The sequence below is a fragment of the Dipodomys ordii genome, unplaced genomic scaffold, assembly GCF_000151885.1.
Source record: "Dipodomys ordii isolate 6190 unplaced genomic scaffold, Dord_2.0 Scaffold37, whole genome shotgun sequence".
Taxonomy (NCBI): domain Eukaryota; kingdom Metazoa; phylum Chordata; class Mammalia; order Rodentia; family Heteromyidae; genus Dipodomys; species Dipodomys ordii.
The window spans coordinates 13,398,686-13,424,805 of record NW_012267253.1 but is presented as its reverse complement, the minus strand read 5'-3'; the positions used below and the strand labels follow the sequence as shown (position 1 = coordinate 13,424,805).

At 40.0% G+C, this 26,120-nt stretch overlaps 1 protein-coding gene across 1 annotated transcript in view; it reads right to left on the bottom strand.

Annotated features, from left to right (window-relative positions):
- Positions 1 to 317: 317 nt before the first annotated feature.
- LOC105986816 (chromosome unknown open reading frame, human C2orf73) overlaps positions 318 to 26,120 on the bottom strand; it is a 58,427-nt gene continuing 32,624 nt past the window's right edge. Inside the window, 6 exon segments of the mRNA XM_013017914.1 lie at positions 318 to 449; positions 22,571 to 22,741; positions 22,744 to 22,814; positions 22,817 to 22,879; positions 22,882 to 22,927; positions 23,751 to 23,863. Of these exon segments, the coding sequence (XP_012873368.1) occupies positions 22,697 to 22,741; positions 22,744 to 22,814; positions 22,817 to 22,879; positions 22,882 to 22,927; positions 23,751 to 23,863 (338 nt within the window). The 3' untranslated portion in view covers positions 318 to 449; positions 22,571 to 22,696.

The following is a 26,120-nucleotide window of genomic DNA, read 5'->3' as shown; positions in this document are numbered from 1 at the left end:
AAATAAACTCTGGAGGCTGCAAGGCTATGGAGCTGGAATTTCCCCAGGAAGGGCTACTGGTTGTCTATCCTTGCGAATCCTAATCATTATCTCTACTAACCCAGAACAGGTCTATGGAGTGACATTTGTGCCTCACAGTGGCAAGTCTAATGGGGAGGCTTAAACACAGACAGCTTCCAGGCACCAGAATGGTGGTCAGTGCTTCTCCTAGACTCATTCCCAAACCAGGTAAAAAGGAAGGGACAGCTGGGTCCAGGCTGCTGAGTCTCGCTGTTTCCTGGGTGTCAGCACAAATGGCAAGCTGTGGCAGCTCACAGTAGGGTGAGATCTGGCTGACTTTCTTTGGTTCTTTTACTCCTGATCCTGAGCACTACAAGCCCACTGCCCCAATGAGTGTCTTCTGGTTATAGCCATCACCACAGGTCAGGTTTATCCATGAACATAGGCATCTGGAAATGAAAGAGACCACAGTGAAAACTATATTTCCCAGGCTGGCCTTGAACTTGCCATCCTCCTACTTCAGCCTCCCAAGTAGCTCCCAAGAAACAGGTGCATGCCTGAGCTGTGCCTAGTAAATATAAAACTTGGTGGGTTGATACTCATGATGGAAGATAGTTAGCATTTTTTGGATATTAGTCTTCTTCTTCAATTGTTTTCATTAAAGTTTCCAAAATTAAATCAATTGATGTCACTGTAAAAAACATTGAGGGAAAACTGAAGAGGAGAAAAATCTAGCCCATGTTTTGGATGCACAGTAGGAAATTCCATTGTGCAGATACACCCATTGTATAAAGAGCCTTATTAATATGCACTGATGTTTCTTCAATTATTTGAAGTTTCAATAATATAGAAAATGAGTGTCCCTGTTTACTTGTAATTATTTCTGTAGAACAGATAACCAAGGGAAAAATAGTAGAATAAAAATGTATGTGTAGCTGGGTGCTGGTGGCTCACGCCTCTGTCATCCTAACTACTCAGGAGGCTGAGATCTGAGGAGCACAGTTCAAAGCCAGCCTGGATAGGAAAGTTTATGAGACTATCTACAATTAACCCCCAGAAAACTAGAAGTGGCACTGTGGATCGAAGTGGTAGAGTGCTAGCCTTGAGTAAAAATGTTCAGGGACAATGTCCAGGCCCTGAGTTCAAACCCTATGACCAAAAAAAAAAAAAGAAATAGAAAAAAGAAAAAGAAAAAAAAGGCATGTGTATTTACAACTTTGTTAACTTTCGTAAAATTTCTTTTTTGTGTGTGCCATGACTGGGGCTTAAACTTAGGGCCTCAAACTCTCTTGGCTTTTTCACTCTAGGCTGGCACTCTATCGCTTGAGCCACACCTTTACTTTCAGCTTTTTGCTGGCTAGTTGGAGATAAGAGTCTCTCTGATTTGTCTGCATGTGTGAGCTTTGAGCCTCCACCTTCAGATCTCGCTTCCAGAGTAGCTAGGATTACAGGTGTGAGCCACCCATGCCCAACTTCAAATTGCTCTTCTTAAAAGGCTGTACATATTATCTATTTCCTCCTCATTCTTACCAACATTGCGTATGAATAATTTTATTAATTTTTGTTCATGTCATAGACACACTTGTATTGCTCTTATTTTGCACTTATACCCAACAGCATTTATTACATATTTCTGTTGTGAATTGCTCTCCGTGCTCTTGCCAATTCCTGGCTAATTTAATTAACTTTCTTTTACTGGTTTGTATGAGCTTTTTATGTCAAAAATTTTATTCTTATATATTATATATATTATTCTTATATGTCAGAGTTTCTCATTCTTCCACTTATCATTAAATTTATTAAGACCATATATTTCCATATCAACATTTTATATTCTTTTTTTAACATTTTATATTGTTTAGTAGATATACCTGCTGATCTGTTTCTTTGGAGCCTCTAGGTTTTGGTTCTTAATTTTGGATATTCATAAATGTGGGTAAAGTAACTGGAAAGCTGTAAGGAGCAAAAGAAGTCTATAAAGTTTGACTAATGAATGTCATAAAAAGATAACTTGCACTTATTAAATATCACATTAGTTTATGATTATGGAAGCAAGACAAAAATGATTTCACTAATAAGATTAATCAATGCTTTTTGCAGACTGAGGTGTAGAAAGAGAGAGAAGGGAGAGAGGGAGGCTGCAGGAAGCCTACAGTTTGTATTTTGACATATGTATTTCATCCTTGACTCTTAAGGCAAACTTTAACACTGGCTTATTCTATCTTTATGTTGCCATGGAAAAAAGAAAAAAATAAAAGCATTAGAAGTCTGTCAAGTGTTCTGTATTTAAAAACTGATCACTACATTCAAGCTGGCTTATCCCAGCCTTTTCTTTCTAATTTCTTACATACATTTTTTTAAATGCTGGTACTCAGGCTTGAGTTCACTGTCCCTTAGCTTTTTTACTCAAATCTGGCACTCTACCCTTGAGCCACAGTACAACTTCTGGCTTTTTGATGATTAACTGAAGGTAAGAGTCTCCTAGACTTGCCTGCTAGGTCTGGCTTTGAACTACAATCCTCAGATCTCAGCCTCCTAAGTAGCTAAGCCACGTGTGCCCGGCTTCTAACACACATTTTAATTAATGTATGTAATGTTCCTTTAAAGAGACCAACATGTGAACTAATGATTAAATTATCAATTATTTTTTCCAGGGCTGTACACATGCTAGCAAAGTGTCTACCTCTGAGCCACACCTCAACTCCATTAAGTTCTTTAAATGAGGACCAACTGTCCTGTTATTATGAAGGAAATTTATTATTCCCTAATAAATGTAGGGTATAAAAATTCAGTCTCTAAGTATGGTTTTACCTTTACTTAAACCATTAAAACATTTATGTTCACTTTTCCATGCTACAATTTTCTTTTTACTTTAAAAAGGCCTCAATGAATAGAGGCACTATGGATATCCAAGTGATATTTAAAATCTCAGTTCTCAATCAGATCACCCAAATTTAATTACTTAAATACCTTATTTTAAAAAGGACTACCAATATAAAATAATATTTATCAAAATGAACTCCAGGAACTGGGAACTAGAGTTTTTTACTTTTCTTTTTGTCTTGTATGTTTATATATCTGTCTCCAGAGGTGGTTAAGAGGTACACAGAAATGGAGGGACAAAGGGTTCAGCAGGGATAATGACTGGAAACTATGTTGAAGATGAACTATACAACTTTGGGCAGGGATAGGAGGGAAAACCTATGAGACAGTGAAGGAAGGGATGACAATGTCCAAAAAAGAAATGTACTCATTACCTGATTTATGAAACAGTAACTCCTCTGTACATCACCCTTATCATAACAATTTAAAGTTCTAAAATAAAATTAAAAAAGGAGAAGAAAAAAGGGACCATAAACACTAAGGAGTACACTTTAAACAGTGAACTGTATGACATAGGAATTGCATCTTAATAATAAAATGCTTGTTTTATTTTTAAGAAATAAAAATGACTTCTGGTACTAGGGTATATAGTTGCTAAAATATCTTATAAACAAACAAGGAGAAAAATACCTCCATTTGCAGCATCTTAAGATTTCATCTAGAAAAGTTACAGTATTGAGCAAGAAGAAATGCTCAGAGCAAAAGTCAATCAGTACAGGGTGAGGGAGAAGGGGGCACTGGGGGAGGCATGCTGGGTGTCAAGGAGAGCAGGCAGGAGACTAAAGTGTGACCTCAGGTGTCTAGAGGTGTCTCAGGTGTCTGCCTTGGCAAAGAGAGAGAACCTAGGAAAAAGGATAACCTCTTGAGCAAGCCTGAGGCTTCATGCAGACACTCAGTGACAGAACAGAGTAATAGAAGAGCATACACTACCAATAATAGACTCATAAGCAGAAATCACATATTTATAATGACACTATTGGAGAGGAGAGCTACTCAGCCCATGATGTTTCTTTCAGCAAGGCCTTGGAGGTAGAATAAAATGTTTCAGACAGGGGAGGCATGAAGGCCAGGGCAAGCCCAGGCAGAGGGAAGAGAATGGAGAAAGGACAGAAACGTGCTGGCATGTTGTGAGAAGAGAGGCTCTGGGTGGAGACACAGAGCGATGGGATGGGCGCCTGGCTGGCTGGAGAAAGGCTGCCAAAGCGCAAAGGTCATAGTAAGTCCTAGCAGCCTGTCGAGAATTTTAAGCAAGGCCTGAGAGTGATTAGACTTATATGCATCTGCAATGACCAGTTCCAGCAGCACAGACAAAGGACAGGGAAAGTCAGAGAGATCCGCCAGGAGACCATTGCCTGTGGATAGCAGGATCTGAACTAAGTCCTGGAGCTACGGGTCTAAACTAATAAGGCTGGGCAGTGGATGTGGAAAAAGAGGACTCAGATGAGAGAAATGAACTTGGTGAATGGCAACGGAACATGAACATTTTCAACCATTGTAGTGAGTGAACCTATTGACTAAAAGGCAGAACTGTAGGGGGATAATGCAGGTTTGGGACATCTTAGATCAGGTATCTATTATGGACCAATAAAGGTCCCCAAGCACAGTGGTAGACAATCTCCATTTTATAGCACAGTGAGTATTCAGCACCTCTACCTCCCGGTCCACAGCAGGCTGGGGCCAGAGCAGCAGGGCCTCAGGAGCCACTGACATACAGGAAAGACTGGAAGACCACACTCCGCCAGTGTTGTTGGATGGTGCCTGCATGTGGCCTTCCCCACACAGCAGCCCCAGGAGAATAAACTTCTACATGGGTTGTGAGACCATGTGCAGAACCAGCAGACAAAGGCCTTTAATAGCTCAGTCTTGGAAATCTCCCATCATCATTTCTGCCTTACTCTATTGGTTTAAGCAGTCACATGTCTTACCAGGCTCAGGGAAAGGTCCTTGGACTTCATATCTTACTAGAAGTATTAAAAAGTTCTTTTTTTGGGGGGGGGTCAGTTGTGGATTTTGAACTCTGGGCCTGGGCACTGTCCCTCAGCTCTTCAGCTCAAGGTGAGCTCTCTACCACTTAAGCCACAGTGCCACTTCTGGTTTTCTGGTGGTTAGAGTCTCACGGACTTTTCTTCCCCGGGCTGGCTTTGAACCTCAATCCTCAGATCTCACCCTCCTGAATAGCTAGGTTTACAAGCGTGAGCCACCAATGCCCGGCCAGTATTAAAAAGTTTGAGGCCACTGTGTGTGTGTGTGTGTATGTGTGTGTGTGTGTGTGTGTGTGTGTGTGCATGTGCACACACACACACGTGTACACCAGTCCTGGGGCTTGAACTGAGGACCTAGGTAGTGTCCATGAGCTTTTTGTGCAAACGGCTAGCACCCTAACACCTAAGTAACAACTCCACTTTTGGCTTTTGGGTGGTTAATTGGAGATAAGAATCTCATAGACTTTCTTGCTGGGCCTGGCTTCAAACTGTAATTTTAGCCTCGGATCTCAGGCTCCTGAATAGCTAGGATTGTAGGCATGAGCCACGGGCGCCCACTCAAGGCAATGTTTTAAGAAGGTCACAGTGAGGGTAGAATGAAAGAGGACAACTGTGAGACACTAGGATTGCAGATCTCCAAAATTAACTAAGAGCTGGGCACTGGTGGCCCTCACCTGTAATCCTACCTACTCAAGAGTCTGAGATCTGGGGATTACAGATCAAAGCCAGCCAGGCAGGACAGTTCATTAGGCCCTTATTTCTAATTAACCTGAAAAAAGTTGGAGCACCGGCCTTGTACAAAAAAGTTAAGGGACAGAACCCAGACCCTAAGTTCAAGCCCCATTACTAGCATAAGGTGGGGGGAGTGGGGAGGAAGAGAGAAAACTGAGTGTTAAGTTACAGGAAAGGAAGCCTCAAAGGTGATCATGGCCACTGACATTTCCCTCATGAAATATCCTTGCTAGTGATGAAGGGGTGGGGGGAGTTTGGCTCAAATTACACCTCCACTGCAGACCAACAGCATGACCGCAGGCAAGTCACTTGATCTCTCTATACTGCGCTTATCTGTCAGCCTATAAAAATAGCCAGCTACTTTCAGCTACTTCAGAGAGTAGATGTGGATTCTAGTGAAGAAAGTTCCTGTTTTTCAGGGGCAGACACAGCCTCGCCCCACAGACCACTAACTAGTATTGTTCACAAGGCGTTCCCATGGGCACGTATTCCTCACGCGGACCATGTGATGGAGCAGTTCGGACCCGCATCATTCCACAAAGAATCAGGACCCCGAGAGGTCAGGCAACATTCTGAAGGCCACACAGCTGGACAGAGACATCGCGGTGACTCGGAAACCTGCTTTCCTGCTTCCATGGGCTCAGTTCTTCCCACGGTTACACAGCTGCTCCCCACAAAGGAGCATGCCCGGGACCACTCCCGTGCCCACCCACACTGCGGGATTGGCTTCCTGGACACTGGGATCATTCTCTAGGAAGATGCCTCTGTGGCTGCCTCCACCCTTGCCCACCACTGGCACGTCTGAAATTTATTAGCAGCAAGGGATAGACAACTGTGACAGCAGGTGTGGTGCCCCAGGCACCCAGCTTCCCTGCTGGAAATTTCTAGACTGTTGCCTTTGCTCTGGGGCTGGAGGTGGAGCGGAGTGCAGCCCTTTGTCCCATGGTCAGGCAGAACCAAGGGCAGATACATCCGCGGCAGCCATCTCCGAAGGAATGTGCCAGAGCAGATGTCAGCCCAGATGTGCCCGCTCAAGAAGCTGAGAGGGTGCTGGGGAAGGGCAGGCCTGCCTTTCTTGGGGCCCTGCAGAGCCCCTCTTACTTCCTGGACTCCCTGCTCCAAACTACCCCTATTTTCCTAGTTGGAAGGGCTCAAAATCACACAAAGAACAATTCTAAACAGGGACATGGTCCCTCTCCTCCTTGAATAACCTAAAACAAGAATATGAACCCAACAGCCCATCAGATCCTGCAACCGCTCAGAAAGGACAACAGTATGGGCTGCTCTCTGTGAAAGGTCACCCTCGGGCTCCCAGGAATGTTTCCTGAATTACAAAGGAGGAACAGATCAAATGCCTGTCATAACATACTTCAGAAAACAAGGGGCAACCAGAAGTTCCCATTCATCCGAGGAATCTTTGAAAATCCTGTCTTGGGTGGAGTGGCATTTGCTAACAATAACATCAGTTCCCTTGGCAGGCAGCCTGGGGTCCAGGCAAAGCTAACCAGGCAGAATGTCTCTCCAGGGACTGCGTCTCACCTCTCAAGACTTCCAAGGAAGTTCCTGACGTCAGGAAATCTGTCCTTGCTTTGGGGGCTCATAGCCCCACTCCATTCAAGCTTCCTCTGCACCCACTTCACAAGAGAAGCTGGCTTCCACAACAGAACTTTTTCTAAAGGAAACCCTGCTGGGTTTCCAGTCCCCACAGTGAGGCACGTTTCTCTAGGCAGAACTGCTCAGATGTGTGTGTGTCCCCAGCAAGTGACATGTGAGTTCCTACCCAGTTCAGAATCTGAGGGATGGAATCTTGGATGGCAAAACCCAAATGCATCCAATTGACTGGGCAGTAACAGGACTGCATCTCCAAGTTTACTGGTCTTCTTCACATGCTTTTCTTTTTTAAAGCATTAAAACATGTAGCACATCTCCAAAGGAACTTGCAAAGTACTTTTTCACAATTAACATTTCAGGATTTCTGTATTACTGTTGTAGAGGGGCAAGGACTTTAACTTTCCTTCTCTAAGAAGGTAATTTTGACTTGAAAAGCAGAGGACTAAAAGAGGCATAAAATCCCGAAGTGTTTTTGTGCTGTGTGAATTGCTGGTGATAATGTCAGAAGCTGAAGGAAGAGCAACCTGCTCAACATTCTATGGTAGGAACGCCCTTACAGCTCTCACTGCATTCTTGTAACAACTCCACAACTCTCTGTGATGGTTGTGAAGAGAAATGTCAGCATGGCAGGGATTTTACACATTACCTCATGGCCTAGGAAGGCACATGTTGTATACATGTCAGAAAAAAATAGTGGTGGTATTTTTCCTCCCTTCAAAAACAGTTTGTCACCAAGGAGTTGTCTTAGTGGTTTAAATCATTTTCATCTGCCTATTACAATTCTCAGAGGAACATGACTGCAGAGATGAGCTAAGGAAACCCTGGATCAGCTCATTTGCAAATCTTAAAGCCCTTTCAAATCAACTGTCTTTTCTTAGGCCCTAATATCATTCATGACTTAGACAGAGTTGCTATACTGTTTCTACTTCATAAGTAAAGAAAAGCAGCATTTGACTGTGTTTGGATCAAGTTATCTTCCAAGTGATTCTCAGGAATATTGTTTTAGTTTTCTGAGAAGAGATTTCTGTTAGATTATGTGAGTCAAAAGGTCTGAAAGTTCAGGATCATTTAATCACACACACACACACACACACACACACACACACACACCCTCCTGAAACTATTTTGCCTAGTGTGTTTTGTAAAGTGTGGCTGTTAATAAGCAGTATAGTTGTGTGATGTGGTGTGACCATTGAAATTTCTGGGACAAGGTGTGAGTTAGGTGCCTGATACCTGAGGTCCCAGTGGAAATTTGAGGCCCTTATGATCACATTCTTTTTTTTTTTTTGGCCAGTCCTGGGGCTTGGCTTGAACTCGGCCTGGGCACTGTCCCTGAGCTGCTCTTGCTCAAAGCTAGCACTCTACCAGTTAAGCCACAGCAGCACTTCTAGCTTTTCCTGTGTATGTGGTACTGAGGAATGGAACCCAGGGCTTCATGCATGCTAGGCAAGCGCTCTACCACTGAGCCACCTTCCCAGACCTGATCATATTATTTGATCATTTCTAGGCTTCTAGAACTCACCACAATGTTTACTCCAAGTTTATTACAGTAAAAGCCTCCAATGCAACCAGCAAACAAGAGGGACATGAGACAGGGCCCAGGGGAGTTCCAAGTACAAGCCTCTGTTGTCTCTCCCAGTGGAGCTGTGGACAGTGATAACTTCCCTTCCATGTGCCACCATGTGTGCAGGTCTGCCCATCTAGGAAGTGACCAGAGCCAAGTGTCCAGAGTTTTTGTTGGGTTTTGTTATGAAGCTATGTTTGTGTGGATGACCTTGGTCTCCTGTACCTCCTGAGATCAAAATGTATATAATACCCTTTGGTCCAAGATACCCCACTGTTAGCAATGTACATGTTAGTATAATCTGTCTAGCATGGCCCAAGGCCCTTGGTAAACAAAATACCCTTACCCCACAGGGCATTCCAAGGGCAAAGTCCATCCTTCTCTTGGGGCAAGGTTAATCCTTTAGTACAACACACATGCTTCTAGTAGGCTAAAATACTGAAACAGAAAGGAGGTTCTGATGGGGATTTTCCTCTTGTCTCTCCAGCTTAGTGATATTTCATGTAAGAATTACTGGACACAAAACTGCACATTGGACATCAAGGCTTTTTTGTTTTGTTTTGTTTTTTGTTCACACATGTGGCTTGAACTCTGGGCCTGGGCGCTGTCCTTAGCTCTCCGGCTCAAGGCTAGCGCTTTACCACTTGAGCCACAGCGCCACTAGGACATCAAGGCTTTTGTGAGGGACTTTCACAACAATTTCATCTTCACAGTCTTAACTTGCAAAAAAATACAAAATGATGCTAAGCAAAATGAACTCCAAGATATGGAAGCAAGAGGGTTTTTTGTTTGTTTGTTTTTGTCGGTCATGGGGCTTCAACTCTGGGCCTGCCCCTCAGCTCTTCAGCTCAAGGCTAGTACTCTACCACGTAAGCCACAGAGCCACTACCAGTTTTCTGGTGGTTTATTGGAGTCTCACGGACTTTCCTGCCCGGGCTAGCTTTGAACCATGATCCTCAGATCTCAGCCTTCTGAGTAGCTGGGATTATAGGCATGAGCCATGGTATCTGGCTGTTTTTGTTTTTTAATGTACTGTGTAAAGTTATTTCTTTTGTCTTTTGTTTCCCCCCTTTGTTTTATGCCCCATTGTCACTGTTTCTTATCTTGATACCTATGTCTCATATATACATTCATCTGATTTGGGAAAGAGAAGGGGAATAACAAAATGGTGAGACAAAGGACAAAGGGTGAACCAATGCAGCAGCTATACTCACAAGACACTATGTTGAAAATGAACTTTACAACTTGGGGGAGGGTTGGAGGGGAGGGAAAGTGGGAGAAAAAAAGGGAAGGGGTAACAAGAAATGTACTCATTGCCTTACTTATGTGACTGTAACCCTGCTGATATGCCCCTTACAATAAGATAAAAATTAAAAATACCCCTCAATATCTAATATCTCTAAACATGTTAGCTGCTATTGTTTCTACTATAAAGAAACAAAAAAGCAAGAAAACAACCCCCTCACCCCAAGGAAGGCGATTTTCACAGAAGAATTAAGCTTGGAAATTTACTTCCTCTTACTGGTACAATTAATATTCTACTCATGAAAATAGTATTAGGTCACGGTTTTCTTTTGTTTGTAATTGGAAACACAGAGCTAGAACCTCTGGGGAGCATTTTTGGAGAGTCTCCTTCAAGAGTGACTAGATATGGAAATTATGGGACCTATAAGGTTAATGAATAGCAAATATAGTTGGCCATTTCTGCATCTGTGGATTCAACCAACCATGGATCAAAAATATTTGAAAAATTCTGCTTGTACTGAACAAGTGTAGTCTTTATTTTCTTGTCATTATTCCAGAAACAACACAGTATAACAACTATTTGCACAACACTTACATTAGTCTAGGTATTATAAGCAGCCTGGAGATGCTTTAAAATGTACAGGGGTGTGTGTGCAGGTTATATACATACATGATGCCATTTTGAACCGCAGATTTGGTTATCTGTGGGAGTTCTGGGACCAGTCCTAGTGATGAATTGTATTAGGTTCCAATCTACACACTTTTAAGAAGATAATTTATAGAGTAATTGGAAAAAGTTTATAATAAAGAAAGTATTAGCTGGGCACCTACTCATGCTTATAGTCCTAGCTATTTGGAAGTCAGAGATCAGGAGGATTGCAGCTTGAGGCTAGCCCAGGGGAAAAAGTGGTTCTCAAGACCACATGGTAGCATACGTTTATTATCTTAATTATGGTGGGAAGTATCATGACCCAGGCTGGACTGCTGCCAAAATTGAAACCTTATCTCAAAAATAACCAGAGCACTAAAGACTAGAGGCATGGCTCAAATGGTAGAGCACACCTAGCAAGTTTGAAACTCTGAGTCCAATATTACCTCAAGGAAGGAAAAGAAGGGACGAAGAAAGGAAAAAAAGGAAGAAAGGAAAGAAGGAAGGGAGGGAGAGAGGGAAGGGAAAAGGTAGGAAAGGAGGGAGGGAAGAAAGGAACTAAATTATAAGCAAGTGAAAAAGTACCATTTTTTAATCTCTTTGTCATAACCTGCCTTTGATATTAGTGTTAGTGAGTATATAGCAGTACTGGGCTCTTGTCTATATGACTAAAACATTGTAGACTATCTTGATATATTTTATTAACCAAAAGCATTCTCTCCATAGTCTTAATAAATTGGCAATAGATTTCTGTGGTGGAAAGCATTTTGTACTCCTTTTTACATTCTGATTGATGGCATGTCCTTTGTGGGGGCCATGTCTCTAACACAGACATCTTAGTAGTTTGCAAAGATCCAGTGAAATAATCTGTTACCAATAAACATGTATTTTGTGTGACACTTTAGTTATAAATCTTGAAAATCTGCTTAAAAAACACTTCTTGATCTTTACTAGCTATAGATCAGACAAGGGCCTATATCTAAAATATACTTAGAATATACTTAGAGCTCAAAACATTAAACTCCCCCAAAACAAATCCTCAAAGAAACAACAACTCCATTTATAAGTAGGCAAAGACTTAAAAAGAGACTTCTCCGAAGAAGAAATAAGAATGGCCAATAGACGTAATGAAGAAATGTTCAATATCTCTGTCCATAAAAGAAATGCAAATCAAAACAACATTGAGATTCCATCTCACTCCAGGTAGAATGGCCATTATCAAGAAAACTAACAACAACAGATGCTGGCAGGGATGTGGTCAAAAGGGAGCACTATTACATTGTTGGTGGGAATGTAAGCTGGTTCAACCACTCTGGAAAGCAGTATGGAGGTTCCTCAAAAGACTAAACATAGAGCTCCCCTAATACCCAGCAATCCCATTCCTGGTTATTTACCCCAATGACCACAAACAAGGCCACACTAAAGCTACTAGCACAACCATTTTCATTGCAGCATTATTTACCATAGCTAAGGTATACAATCAACCCAGATGCCCCTCAGTAGATGAGTGGTGTATACATATATATATCACAGAATTCTATGCTTCCATCAGAAAGAATGGCATTGCCTCATTCATAAGGAAATGGAAAGACTTAGAAAAAATTATATTAAGCAAAGTAAGCCAGACTAAAAGAAATACAGGCTGCATGGTCTCTCTCATTTATAATAAGTAGGATATGTTTATGATATTCTCTTTTTTTGGGGGGTGTCTGGTCGTGGGGCCTGAACTCTGGGCCTGGGCGCTGTCCCTCAGCTCTTCAGCTCAAGGCCAACACTCTACCACTTGAGCTAGAGCGCCACTTCCGGCTTTTTTCTTTTTTGCTTATGTGGTGCTGAGGAATCGCACCCAGGGTCTCATGCATTCAAGGCAAGCGCTCTACCACTGATCCACCTTCCCAGCCCATGTTAATGATATTCTTAGCAGAGGATTACAATAGCTCAATAGCTATGTGCATAAGACCTTATAAAATGATGCTTACTGAAATGAACTCGAAGAAATGGAAATAAGAGGGTTTTTTTAGTGTATTGTTTGCAGTTATTTCTTTTTTCTTTTTCTTTTTTCCTTTGGTTTATTCCCTATTGTGTCTGTTTTTGATTTCTGTATCCTTTACAAGAAAATAAAATAAAAACTACACTTCTTGCAAAATAGATAAGACAAATCATTTCTAGACTCTGAAAATTTTACAGGACAATTAGTAATTTTTTGAAGGAACACACAATAGACCAATTCTGATAAGACCAATCATTTCTAGACTTTGGAATTTTGCAGGAAAATTACTAAGTTTTTTAAGTCAAAAATTTTTTGGCCAAAACAGAAACTATAAAGAAAAAAAATCCCCTACATTCTATTACCAGTCCCGTTTTATGAAAAATATTTTTTGTAGTTAATACCCAAGTTCATCAATATAATTTACTTTTTTTTTTTTTTTTGGGGGGGCCGCTCGTGGGACCTGAACTCTGGGCCTGGGCACTGTCCCTCAGCTCTTCAGCTCAAGGCTAGCATTCTACCACTTGAGCCACAGTGCCACTTCCGGCTTTTTTCTTTTTGCTTATGTGGTGCTGAGGAATCGAACCCAGGGCCTCATGCATGCAAGGCAAGCACTCTACCACTGAGCCACCTTCCCAGACCATCATCAATATAATTTACCTATTTATTGGCCTTACTCTTTTGATTATATCCTCCTTTTGCTGTCTAAATTTAATACTTTGTGTGTGTGTGTGTGTGTGTGTGTGTGTGTGCGCACATGTGTGAGAGTGAGTGCATGTCTGTGCACCAGTCTTGGGGCTTGAAGTCAGGGCCTTGGTATTGTACCTAAGCCTTTTTGCTCAAGGCTTTTTTTTTTTTTTGGCTCAAGATTTTTTTGCTTAAGGCATTCCACCATGTGAGCCACAGTTCTATTTATGGCTTTTATTGGTGGGCTCATAGGACTTTCCTGCCTGGGCTGGCTTCAAACAGGATCCTCAGATCTCAGCTTCCTGAAAAGCTAGGATTACAGGCATATACCATCAGCATCCAGCTCTAACATTAGTCTTTTATCTGTTTTAGGTTTGTTTGTTTATTTACTGTAGCACTGAGGTTTAAACATTACATTTGCTAGACAGGTTCTCTATCACTTAGCTATGCCTCAGTCCAGTATTTTACTGGTTAATTGGAGAGGGAGTTTCATAGGCCTTTCTTCCAGTGGTCTTCATATCTTAACCTCCCAAGTAGCTAGGATCATAGGCCAACTGGTGGCCTGTTCTAGTATCTAACTTTTATGTGACATCTTTCCAGGATTATTTCAGTGAGGATCTATGTATAGATAACTTTATTAGCCATAAAGACAGTGTAGCATAGTGAATATGCATGGGGTCTGTAGCAGAATGCCCACTGAATCCCAATTTGGCCACAGCCTAGCTTATTCCCTTGGTCACGTTACTTAACCTTCCTGATAACTTAGTATCAATATTACTGAGCTAAAATACAGAGGACCCCAAGAATGCCTTGTACAATTATATTATATACATATTTATTATTATTATTAACCTGGGCATGTCTGCAATTCATACTTTTCTGTCACTCTTGAATCAGTTTATAGTTTAGCATTTCTGTGTTGCCAGTCCTGGGGCTTAAACTCTGGTCCTGAGCTCCGTCCCTTTAGCTTTTTGCTCAGGGCTAGAACTCTACCACTTGAGCCACAGCACCACTTCTGGCTTTTTCTGTGCAGTTTATTAGTCATAAGAGTGTCACAGAGCCAGGCGCTGGTGGCTCACGCCTGTAATCCTAGCTACTCAGGAGGCTGAGATCTGAGGGTCGCGGTTCAAAGCCAACCCAGGCAGGAGAGACCATGAGACTCCTATCTCCAAGAAAACCACCAGAAAACCGGAAGTGGCACTGTAGCTCAAGTGGTAGAGCGCTCGCCTTGAGCTGAAGAGCTGAGGGACAGCGCTCAGGCCCAGAGTTCAAGCCCCACGGCTGACCAAAAAAAAAAGAGTGTCACAGATTTTCCTGCCGAGGCTGGCTTGAAACCATGATCCTCAGATCTCATCCTCCTGAGTAGCTAGGATTATAGGCATGAGCCACCAGCACCTGGCTGTGTGTGTGTGTGTGTGTGTCAGTCTTGGGGCTTGGACTCAGGGCCTAGACACTGCCCTTGAGATTCTTTTTTCTCAGCCTAGCACTGTACCACTTGATCCATAGCATCTCTTTGGCTTTTTCTGAGTAGTTTATTGGGGAAAAGAGTCTCACAGGTTTTATTGCCTGGGCTGGCTTTGAACCGTGATCCTCAGATTTCAAGCCTTCTGAGTACCTAGGATTATAGGCATGAGCCACTGGTACCTGGCTGCCTTTGTCATTTTTGAATATTACTCTTCTGTCTTGAATCTGTTGCTGTGGAAAAAAAAGTCTGCTGACATTGTGATTTTCTTTCACTCTTTTATGTCTGATTTGGTTGTTTTTATGGTTTGTGGGGGTTGTTGTTTGTTGTGTATGTGTGTGTCCACGTGTGCGCATACATGCCAGTACTAGGGCTTGGACTCAGGGTTTGGGCTATTTTGCTTTAGCTTTTTTGCTCAAGAAAGGAGCTCTACCATTAAGCCACAGTTCCACTTCTGGCTTTTTGGTGGTTACTTGGAGATAAAAGTCTCTCAGACTGCCCAGGCTAGCTTTGAACAACACAATGCTCAGATTTCAGCTTTCTGGGTAGCTAAGATTATAGATGTGTGCCACTGGTGCCTACCTTTGATTTGTTCTGCAGGTATTTTTCTTTACATTTAATGTTCTGTAGTTTTACTAGTATGTATGTATGTTTGTATGCATGCATGTATATATGTATGGCTGTAATTTTTCTAGTTCCAAATTTAGTTTATTCTTCCAAGTAAAGACTCACATTGTTCTTTAATTTTAGAAAAATTGTTATTTGACAAGTTAGTCAAGTGCTAAAAAACTTAAATCAGAAATAATTTATATATGATATCAGTTCCTTTCTCATAAAGGATAAAAGAAGGAATGAGGCTATGCAGGTGGTATCAGATCATATCAGGAGCTCAAGAATTCCTGTTTTATTATGCTTTAAACCATCACATCTGCATTCCAGCTGCTAGGGGGAAGGAGAAGGTACAGAAAGGGTCTACCTTTTCCACTAAAAGACATTTCCAGAAGTTATCTATGCTCTTCTGGTTATGTTCCCAAACTGTCATGATCAACCCAACTTCAAGGGAAGCTGAGAAACAGTGCGTTTATTCTGGTCAAATTTCAAGCTAACAATGATTAATTCTATTAATGAAGAAGGAGAAATTGGCTATTGGGGAATAAGTAACATAGTCATTTTTTAATTTTTATTTTGGCAATACTAGGTTGTAAATGTAAGGCCTTGCATTTGCTAGGCAGGTGCTCTACCACTTGACCCATACTTCCAGCCACAGTCCTTTTTATTTCTCTTTCTTTTGGTCCTTCTACAATGTCCTTCCTCTCATAAATTATTTGTAGCATCCTATTTTATGTGAATATTCTTTTCAATTTTATTTTTACTTTTATCTGTTGTAGTCTGAGATTTCTTCACCCCATATTTTAATTTAGTGATTTTTCTATGCTTAACCTTCGTGTGTGTGTGTGTGTGTGTGTGTGTGTGTGTGTGTGTGTGTGTGTTCCAGTCCTGAGGCTTCAACTCAAGGCGTGGGTGCTGTCCATGAGTCATTTTGTGCTCAAGGCTAGCATTCTGCCACTTGAATCATAGCTTTTTCTGAGGAGTTTATTGAAGATAAGAGAGTCATGGACTTTTCTGCCTTGGCTGGCTTCAAACTGCAATCCTCAGAGCTCAGCCTCCTGAGTAGCTAGGATTACAGGCATGAGCCACCAGTGCCCAGCTTGAGTTAAGTTTTTGAAGTATTATGTTTTTATTGCTTGGATTTCTACAGCTCCCCAACCTATTGCTTTTGGTGTTCTAATTTTTCTGTACAGTTTTTATTCTTTTGTGTCGAGTCATTTTAAGCATGTTTACTTTGTAATCTATTTGCTCTCTTGTCTATAATTCTTAGGGTATGAAGTCTGCTAACTCCATTCTCTGGAAGTTTTATTCTTGCTTCTTGAAGTTTTGCCCTTAAAAAAATCTCTCTTAGTGGATCAAACCTAGTGGTTTGTCTCCTCTGGGATCCATTAAGTTTCTCTACTGCAGATGAATTTTTCTGTGTTCATTTGTTTGTGTTTCTTGTTGTGTTAATTTTCTGTTCTGAAAAAAGTCAGCTTAAAAAGAGGGAAGAGTTATCTTGAGAGTCTTGGAGTTTCAGTCTGTGGTTACCTGACTCTGCTGCCTTTGAGGCTTCCCAGGGTAGAACATCACAATGCAGAGAATGAGACTGTTCACTGGTGACCTGAAGCCAAGTCAGAGGAAGGGGCTGTGGTCCCAATGTCTCCTTGAAGGGCGCTCTTCCAATGACCTACACTTCTCTCTTTAGGCTCCTCCTCCTAAAAGTTCTACCAGCACCCAATAGTGCTATCAGAAACGTCCAAAGTCTTCAATACATGACTCTTTGGAGTAGTTCAAGATGCAAACCATATACCTGCACCACTCATGAAAGCATTCTTAGACCACACCCCTGCTTACAGCTCAGTAGGCAGTTCATCTAGGTAGCAACCAGTCACCTTCCTCTTCTAATTCTTAGGCCAGCAGAGAGACAGTCCTAAATTATTTCCATAGCAGCAAGAGTCTTAAGAGGTTCCTGGCTTCCTGTCCTTTCCCACTTGACTACACATGGGGCCTTCATTCCCATTCCAACTTAGGTATTAAAACAAGAGTCCCTAAGTCCATCTGATTCTAGTTCTTCAGTTGTTTATTTAGCCTCACTTTTGTTCATTGGTCTTTTCATATTCTCTCAATTTCTGACACTTGGGGATTTTAATTTCTTGTTTTAGTGCTTAGTTGTATATCTCAAGTGGTTTTGTTTGTTATATTTTATTCAGCATTCATGTGTATTAGAACACTGGATTCCTCTAATATCAATTTAGTCTATTGGAGTGAAAGGAAGTCCCACAGAGGGGCTGGGAAGATGGCTCAGTGGTAGAGCGCTTGCCTTGCATGCAGGAGGCCTTGGGTTCAATTCCTCAGCACCACATAAGCAAAATGAAAAAAGCCAGAAGTGGCGCTGTGGCTCAAGTGGTAGAGCTCTAGCCTTGAGTTGAAGAGCCGAAGGACAGTGCCCAGACCCAGAGTTCAGGCCCCATGACCGGACCCCCCAAAAAAAAAGTCCCACAGAATATTTTAAGTCCCAAAAGAGAGTAAAATTAGGGTCCCAAAGTTTTGACATTATTTGCTTTGATACTTTTTATACTGTCCTTATTTTTCTCTTGTAATAAGCCAGCATTGTCCTGCACGGTGAACTTTAGGAATTAGTGAACTGAGACTTGAGAACTTTATCCTAGCTTTGTTACATGTTATATACAGTTGGAGAAACTACTTATGTTCTCTTATTTGTTATTAACTATAAAATTAGGATATTATTATTTTCCTGGTTTTATAACATTATTGTAAAGATAAAACAAGTTTATAGATTTGAAAATACTTCAACAATTAAAACATACAAATTTATGTTTTTTATGAATGCAACAGTAGAGGTTAAAATCATTAAAACATTAATTTTGAAATATTAAATTGTATGAAGAACTATGATTTTGGGTTTGCTTCTTGTTAATTAAAAAAAACTAAATCTATGAAAATGTGTGATGAGGAAATTATGTGGAAACAAGAATTCTTGTGAGGTAAAAAGCATTTTATTTTTACTGACAGTTATGACTTTAGTAGACAATGGAATTCATTTGGAGAAACACATCTTTCACACTTAAAAGAAAACAGAGAATGTAACCTGGAAATCATCACTGTATTTTTGTTATGTATTTTCTAAGAAAAAAGCTCCCAAAAATTCAATTACTATGTTGTGAAGAACCATAAAACCTTTTGAATGCAGAGAAGATATCCTCAGATTTGAAAAACAAAAACAAACAAAAAAAAAAGTTGAGGAACAATCTAGTCTATGACACAGTAGGTCACTCCCTGGACTTTCTGAAATACTTCTCACTGAATTACATTCTCTAGAACAGAAAAGACTGTGTTCATTCTCAGTGAGGTATATCAGCCAACCATGAGGCCAATAGCAGAGAATATGTTACTTACTAATGGTTAAAGTGCTAATTTATTGAAAAGAAGTCTAAAGATTGACTCAAGATGTCAGAATGGTCATGCACATCTGCTGCTGTTGCCCCCTTAAGCACATATACAGACAGATAAACATACAGCTATTTAAAAGTAGTTATGAAATAGGGAAAATCATGATTAAGAAGGACATTTGAAAGAAATTCTGTAAGCATATTACTAGAGAAAATTCTGATTTAAAAAGGATATTTTAAAGAAATTCTGCAAGTATATTACCAGAGAGTCAATGTTTAGATGAACAAAACAAAGCCCAACATGCCAGTAGAGAGGCGTGCTGGGGAGATCTGCAAGCTTTGAGTCAGGGGATGTCAGGAAGGACCGATCAACTATGGGTAGATATCAGTTTAGAAAATGAAACACTCGCACATGGAACAGAAGATCAATCCTCCCTCCTTGTTCTCCTGCTTGTACTAAACAATAGGCAGATATTTCCTGCATTGAATCCTAGAGTAGAACTAAAAAGGCAGGGCAATACCAAAGTAGCTATTGACCCCAGGAGAAAGGAAGAGGCCATCGGTCAGCTCATCCGCAGATCCTGTCTGAGCATCCTCAGGCTGTAGTAAACAGAAACCGATTATACTGATGATAGTCTGGGAATCTCATGATCAAGAAGCAGTTCAACTAAGAACCACAAGCATTTGAGGAAAAAAAGTATAGTACGAACAAACAAAAGCTAAGGGAGGGCTGGGAAGGTGGCTCAGTGGTAGAGCGCTTGCCTTGCATGCCTGAGGCCCTGGATTCGATTCCTCAGCACCACATAAGCAAAAAAGAAAAAAGGAAGTGGTGCTATGGCTCAAATGGTAGAGCGCTCACCTTGAGCTGAAGAGCTGAGGGACAGCGCCCAGGCCCAGAGTTCAGGCCCCACGACCGGACCCAAAAAAAAAAAAAAAGCTAAGGGAATTAAGGAATAAACTGTGACGTTCCAAGAGTCGAGGGGCTATCATCCATTTCAGAGGAAGAGCATTGAGGCAGCATGTAGACATTGAGAATTAAGAAAATAGTAGGCTTAATAGTCATTTAAGTTTAAATAGGTAGCCCTGTAAACACTAGACATTCTAATAAGCAATTTAGCAGAAAGAGTAAAGGGAATTCTTGCATTACTTAGTGGTAAATACAATAAGAATGATGAGAAACAAGTTGAGTTCTAGAAGATAGTTGTAAGTGTTCTAACCTTCAGTTAGTAGCTGTTCCAAAAAGAAAGAGGAGGAAAAGGAGGGAGGTGGAAATAACAAAAGCAATATTTTTTAAATGTCCTTGAATAGAAGATAAGAATAGTTGGAGCCTAGGCTCAGTGATGGAGCACATACTTAGCACATAGGATGCGGCCCTATACATATGTGCAAGCATATAATATATATACTTGCACATACATACATGTGTACCCATACACATGGATCTTCAAATTAAAAGTGTTTAAATCCTATCATCTCCAGTTCTGAAGCTTGGTGTTTTTTTTTTAAGATGTTAGTGGGGATTTTACTATAAAAGGGTTAAAATAGAGAGAAACAGAGAAATATTTCCTGGTTCTTATACAGGAAATGGGAGTTAAAGACTCCCAGTTTTGAAGTTTTAATCATTCTTTGAACTGTAGACTCATGTTTCATTTGCTTTACTTCTTTGCTTGTTTTATAATTTTTGATTTTGGCCTTAGCTTCAGCAGATTTTTTTCCCCCTGTGAATCACGGAAATATTTCTCTGTGGTGGAGAAGTGGGTACGCTTTCTCAGATAGCTAAGCGGTGTCACTAATAAAGAACTTTATGTTAATTGGTGTACTGGGCAAAGTCCTAAATGTAAATTCGTATTTCAAACTGGAATGTGGCACAAGCTCAGGGTTTTTGTTTATCACAGACAGCTTACTATTTACAGCTCAGGCAAAGCTAAACTTTGTCTTCCTTGTTATGAGTGGAATGGAGTCTGCCTTGTATGGATAAGTCAGCCATTTGAGAGTTCTAGACTTATGCAGGTTTCAATTCTATATCTCTTCTTTGGAGACCATAAATGTTACATTTTTGTTCAATATGGATTAAAATTTTAAGTCCCTAGACTTTGGGACCTTTTCCATAGCTGTTTAAAATAACCTTTCCCTTCTTTTTTCCCTACCATGCATTCTTTGTTCCAAACATATACTAGTCCATTGATATATACTACAATAATGAGGTGACTGAAACAAAAAGATAGTCCTGCATGTATTCTCAAGGTATCTTCAAGATTTATATAGCTACAGAAACAAGCATGTTCCTATTTTGGAACACTGAAGTTTACTGCTGTAGGAGTTTGGATATGTGTTGTGTGCTTCATTTCACTCAGCATTTCAAAGTTCTTGTAATGCAAAGATCTCATTATTAGCCTTCATCTGTCATGCTGTAAGAACCAGAAGTCTCTAACACAATATAGCACCCATTCTTTTCTCTTTTTTTTTACTCATTCTTTCTATTAAACTTTATTATATGGGGGGGAGGATTAAAGGATAACCATATGCCTAGAGTCTTATCAATACTGCAGATAATAGTGAGGAACTCATAGATTCCCATGGGACTTTGGAAATGCCTTTACAGAAGAGGAATGTATGCTATCGAACATATGTTATACTAGATGGATCAGGATACCTCAAACTAATATTAGAACAACTCATAGCTGTTCCAAAAAGAAAGAAGAAGAAAAGGAAGGGATGGAAATAACAAGAAAAATAATACAAAAAAAGCCCCACTGTTTTCAAATTTATCCAAAAAAACAATGTTGAATTAGTGCTACAAATTATCTCAGTAAAACAGGACACAATTCAGGAAATATTTTCATGTCCCAAGTACTCATGTGTCTTTAATGAAGCATGTGTGTATTTTGCTTTGACAGAAATATTTTCAGCTTTTCACACTTTTAATTATATTGAGCACTTCAACATTTTCGAATGAGGGGGAAAACTTGTTTTTCTTTGCCAGTACTAGGGCTTGAGCACAAAGCCTCAGAGCCGACCCATAGCCTTTTCACTCAACACTGTTACTCTTTCACTTGAGCCAGATCTCCACTTCTGGTTTTTGTTTTTGTTTTTGGTGGGGGTGAGGGCGGGGACAAATTAACTGGAGATAGAATCTCACAGACTTTTCTGCCTAGACTGTCGTTGAACTGTGATCCTCAGATCTCAGCTCCCTGATTACGTAGGATTACAGGCGTGAGTCACTGGTGTCTGGCTCTTAATTGTATCTAAAGGAGTTCTAAGTTTTAGCATAAGAAGAAAAATGTATCCTTAAATTGAAATTTTAGTTATAGTAATAATGACAATATGATTACATTGGCCATTTATGGGTAACCAATACTCTTATAAAGTTGCTATTCTCCTAATGATCCAGACAACAGAACCAGAGTCTAACAGGTTCTTATGGTGACTTATCGAAGTCATCATTCCAACCTGTTTTGATTCCAGAGCTATAACTAAGGTCTCTACTTTGTAAGAATTTTATGCTATTCAATAACATTCATTTTTGCATAAAAGGAAGTCGTTTTGCTTATAAAGAATATGACAGAAACAACGGTTTATAATGCATCTCTCATTGGAGGCCATTCTCAAAATTTGAGTGTATTTTGTCTTTTATCTCTTTCTCCTATGTAAATTATATGTTCTGATTACTGAATAAAAACAAAACAGGCAAGCATCAGGACCTGTGTGATTATGAAATTTCTCTACATTTTGTTTTTATCTGTAAAAGATAACTTATTCTTACTTACCCTGACTTTCATTGGTGGTTTGGGGGGCTCGGGCATGATGAGACAAGCATGTCTGTCTAGCAGTTGTTGGAAGGATGCCTTCCATCTTCTCCCTTCGCTCCGGCTTCTGGGGGAATGGCTTGGCTGTCACTGTCTGCTGTCTGCTTCTGATAAGTGAGTTTTCAAGTCTTTCATAGCTCTTGGGAATTCTGTCTGCAGAGACCTGCTGAGGTCATTCTGCTTCCTGCTGAATTGCCTTTGTTGTTTTGGACCATTTTGATGAACATGACCCCAAAGTACTCAGTAATACCTCTGTTCCCTTCAGAGCTATGGCCCACTCCTTGGCTTCAACTCTGTCTGCACAAAAGCTCCATGTCTCTGGAAAGAAAAACAAAATTGACATTAACTAGGGGAACACAAAATTGCTGGAAGATGCAGCTGAGTGTGTGGGTTAGCTTACATCCGGGTACTGCAGGCACTTACTTTTCTGCCTCTAGGTTGGCTGTCATCCTAGTCCAAAACTAAAGACACCCACCAGGATAATTATTCATAAGCCTTGTAAACAAATTATAAAATAGGGCAAAGCAGAAAATTAACAGGAAGGAAAAAAAGCAGAAAGTCAAAGGAACATCTCAACTCCTCAACTTTTCTATCATTGATTATATAAGACTATACAGATCAAATTTTATTTCTGGCTGCATAGATTGCTATGGACATAATAAAAAACTACAATTCATAGTTTTAGACATTTATGATTGTATCCTAAATTTTAGTTCCAATTTTAGTTAAAATGAAATACAAAAGCAAGAAAATCCCAACAATCAATGATCAGATATCTATTTGGCCTTAAACCTTACATACCTTCCATGCCCTTTATATGTATATGTATATATATATATATATATATATATATATATATATATATATACATCTACTGAGAATATCAAAAAGTTCATGAAACTGCTTTTGATTTCAATAATTGAAGTAAGCCAAATTCCCAAAATGTGATTCCAAATTATGACAGCATCCCTTGGTTTTTACTATGGTATATGGCAGAGATTCTGTCTTACATACTTAGCAACTATTTTCATTCATTTAAATAAACTTTGAAGAAGGATTGTGAGTTGAAAAGGTTTAAAGTTCTATCAATAATCTAGTCTATTCTAAAGTATTACATCATGTCTTCTAAATAATATCTTACCTTGCCCCTGTTGGGCTCATTGGGAGTTCTCCTGGAATCGTATTGGTGTATAAAAGAGATGCGTTCTCTAAAATTGTTTTGAAGTTCTCTTAAATCCTCACAGACAAGTGGAACTAAGGACAACAAAATAGATTTTTGTCAAATGAGGACAATAGTTAGATTTGTCAGTGAAAATGGAATCACTTTATAAACACTACCCACAAAATGACAAACTTTCCTGTACTAAACAGGCCTTGAATACACCTATTAGGCAAATAGTTAACCACTAAGGTACATCTGCAGCCCAACAAATGGAAATTCTTTAGATCAAGGTTACTTACTCATATCTACATAATAAATACAGAGGATTTACCATTCTTTCTCCTTGGGGAAAAAAAGAGTAAAATAACCTATTGTCCAGGTCAATTGTCAAACTTAGCAAACTCTTTCCATACTGGGGAAAACATACAAGGGAGAAGGAAACATGCATGTGAGAACCTACCCCAAAGTGTGAGACACCCCCCCACTGCCCCAAGGTTCTAGTGCATTAATATGAAGACTTAGTGAAATGGTTGAAGATGATTTGAAACTAAGGAGAAATTATGAATACTTTCAAAGAGAAGAATAGGTTATATATAAAGGAGAAAGAAAAGATAGTCAAATATCCCCTAAAACATCATCAGGTACAAGATAAATAAATAATAATATTTTAAATATTTTTAAAAAATGAACTCTAAGCCTAGAATTTTAATATCCAACCAAGCTCTAAGTATAAAGCCAAGTTTGTAAAAGGATTTCCCCATAAAACAAATCTACTGTTTTTTGAGAAAAAAATTCAAATAAATAGGACTAGAAATAGTCGAGAGTACTTATAAATGAAGGAAAATAGAAAAGTTTTCGTTTCCTAAAAAGACAAAATATAGAAAAAGTATATCTATATAAACTCAAACTAACACTATCAATAAAAATGGGATACCTGAGCCTGGTGGTTTACTCCTGCTATGTTAGCAGTTAGGAGGCTGAAGGGAGGGGCATCCAAAGTTCAAGGCAAACCTGGGCTTCATAGTAAGAATTTCTCATAGGGGGCAGAAATGGTCTTGTGATTAACCTTCTGTTTTACTTTGAGGGTATAAATGTATAAGAGTATAGTTGCAGGCTGGGAAGGTGGCTCAGTGGTACAGCGCTTGCCTTGCATGCATGAGGCCCTGGGTTTGATTCCTCAGCACCACATAAGCAAAAAAAAAAAGCCGGAAGTGGCACTGTGGCTCAAGTGGTAGAGCGCTAGCCTTGAGCTGAAGAGCTGAGGGACAGCGCCCAAGCCCAGAGTTCAAGTTACACGACCGGACCAAAAAAAAAGAGTATAGTTGCTATATACATGGTAAATGCATGGTTAGTTTTATTTACTTATTTATTTTTGGTCGGTCATGTGACTTGAACTCTGGGCCTGGGCACTGTCCCGGAACAATTCAGCTCAAGGCTTGAGCCACAGTGCTACTACTTCTAGCTTTTTCTGCTTATGTGGTGCCGAGGAATCGAACCCAGGACCTCATATGAGGCACACACTCTACCACTGAGCCACCTTCCCAGCCCCCCTTTTATAAAAGACTGGCAGGCTACTTTCTACTATGACTGCATCTTATGTTCCCATTAATAGTTAACTAGTATCTTCACCAGCATTTGGTGTTAGCAATAGTTTTGTTTTTGTTTTTAAACTTTCTGATATTGTTTAGTAATCTCATGGTGGTGATAGCTGGCATTTCTTTAATATTTAGTAAAATCAAACATGTTTTCTTTTTAAGTAGTTAATTTGTCAATTGTGAAATTTATTTTTCCCCTTATATTTTATTAGCATCAATTAGTTGTACAAAGGGATTTCATTTTCACAGTCCCAATCTGCATACAATGTCTCATGAGGCTCACTCAATCCTTTTTCCCTCCCTTATCCTCCCCATTGACTTTCCAAGCATAAACTTTTAAAAAAGACTTACATCTTTAGCTCTTTTGCATTCTAAAGAGTCCTGGGCTGCCAAAGGGGAAATCCAGCTACCACGTGGGACTACATGGAGGAGAGGCCTCCCCTTCTCCAAATAAACAGAGCAAAAAGAGCTAGATGTGGCTAAAACAGTGGAGTGTCTGCCTAGCAAATTTGAGGCTTTCAGTTTAGACCCTGATACTGCCAATAAACAAAACAAGTCCTCTCTCAATAGTAAATAACTAGGTATGAAAACACCAAAGGTGACAATCATGTTCTTGGTAATTACTTAAAAATTCAAATTGTTCTAACTAATTAGAGAAGCATTATTAATTAAGATCTACAAAATAAGGCAAATTCCATGTAGAATATTTCTAATCTATGTGTTTCTTAGAAATTTGATCTAATTAAAATAATTT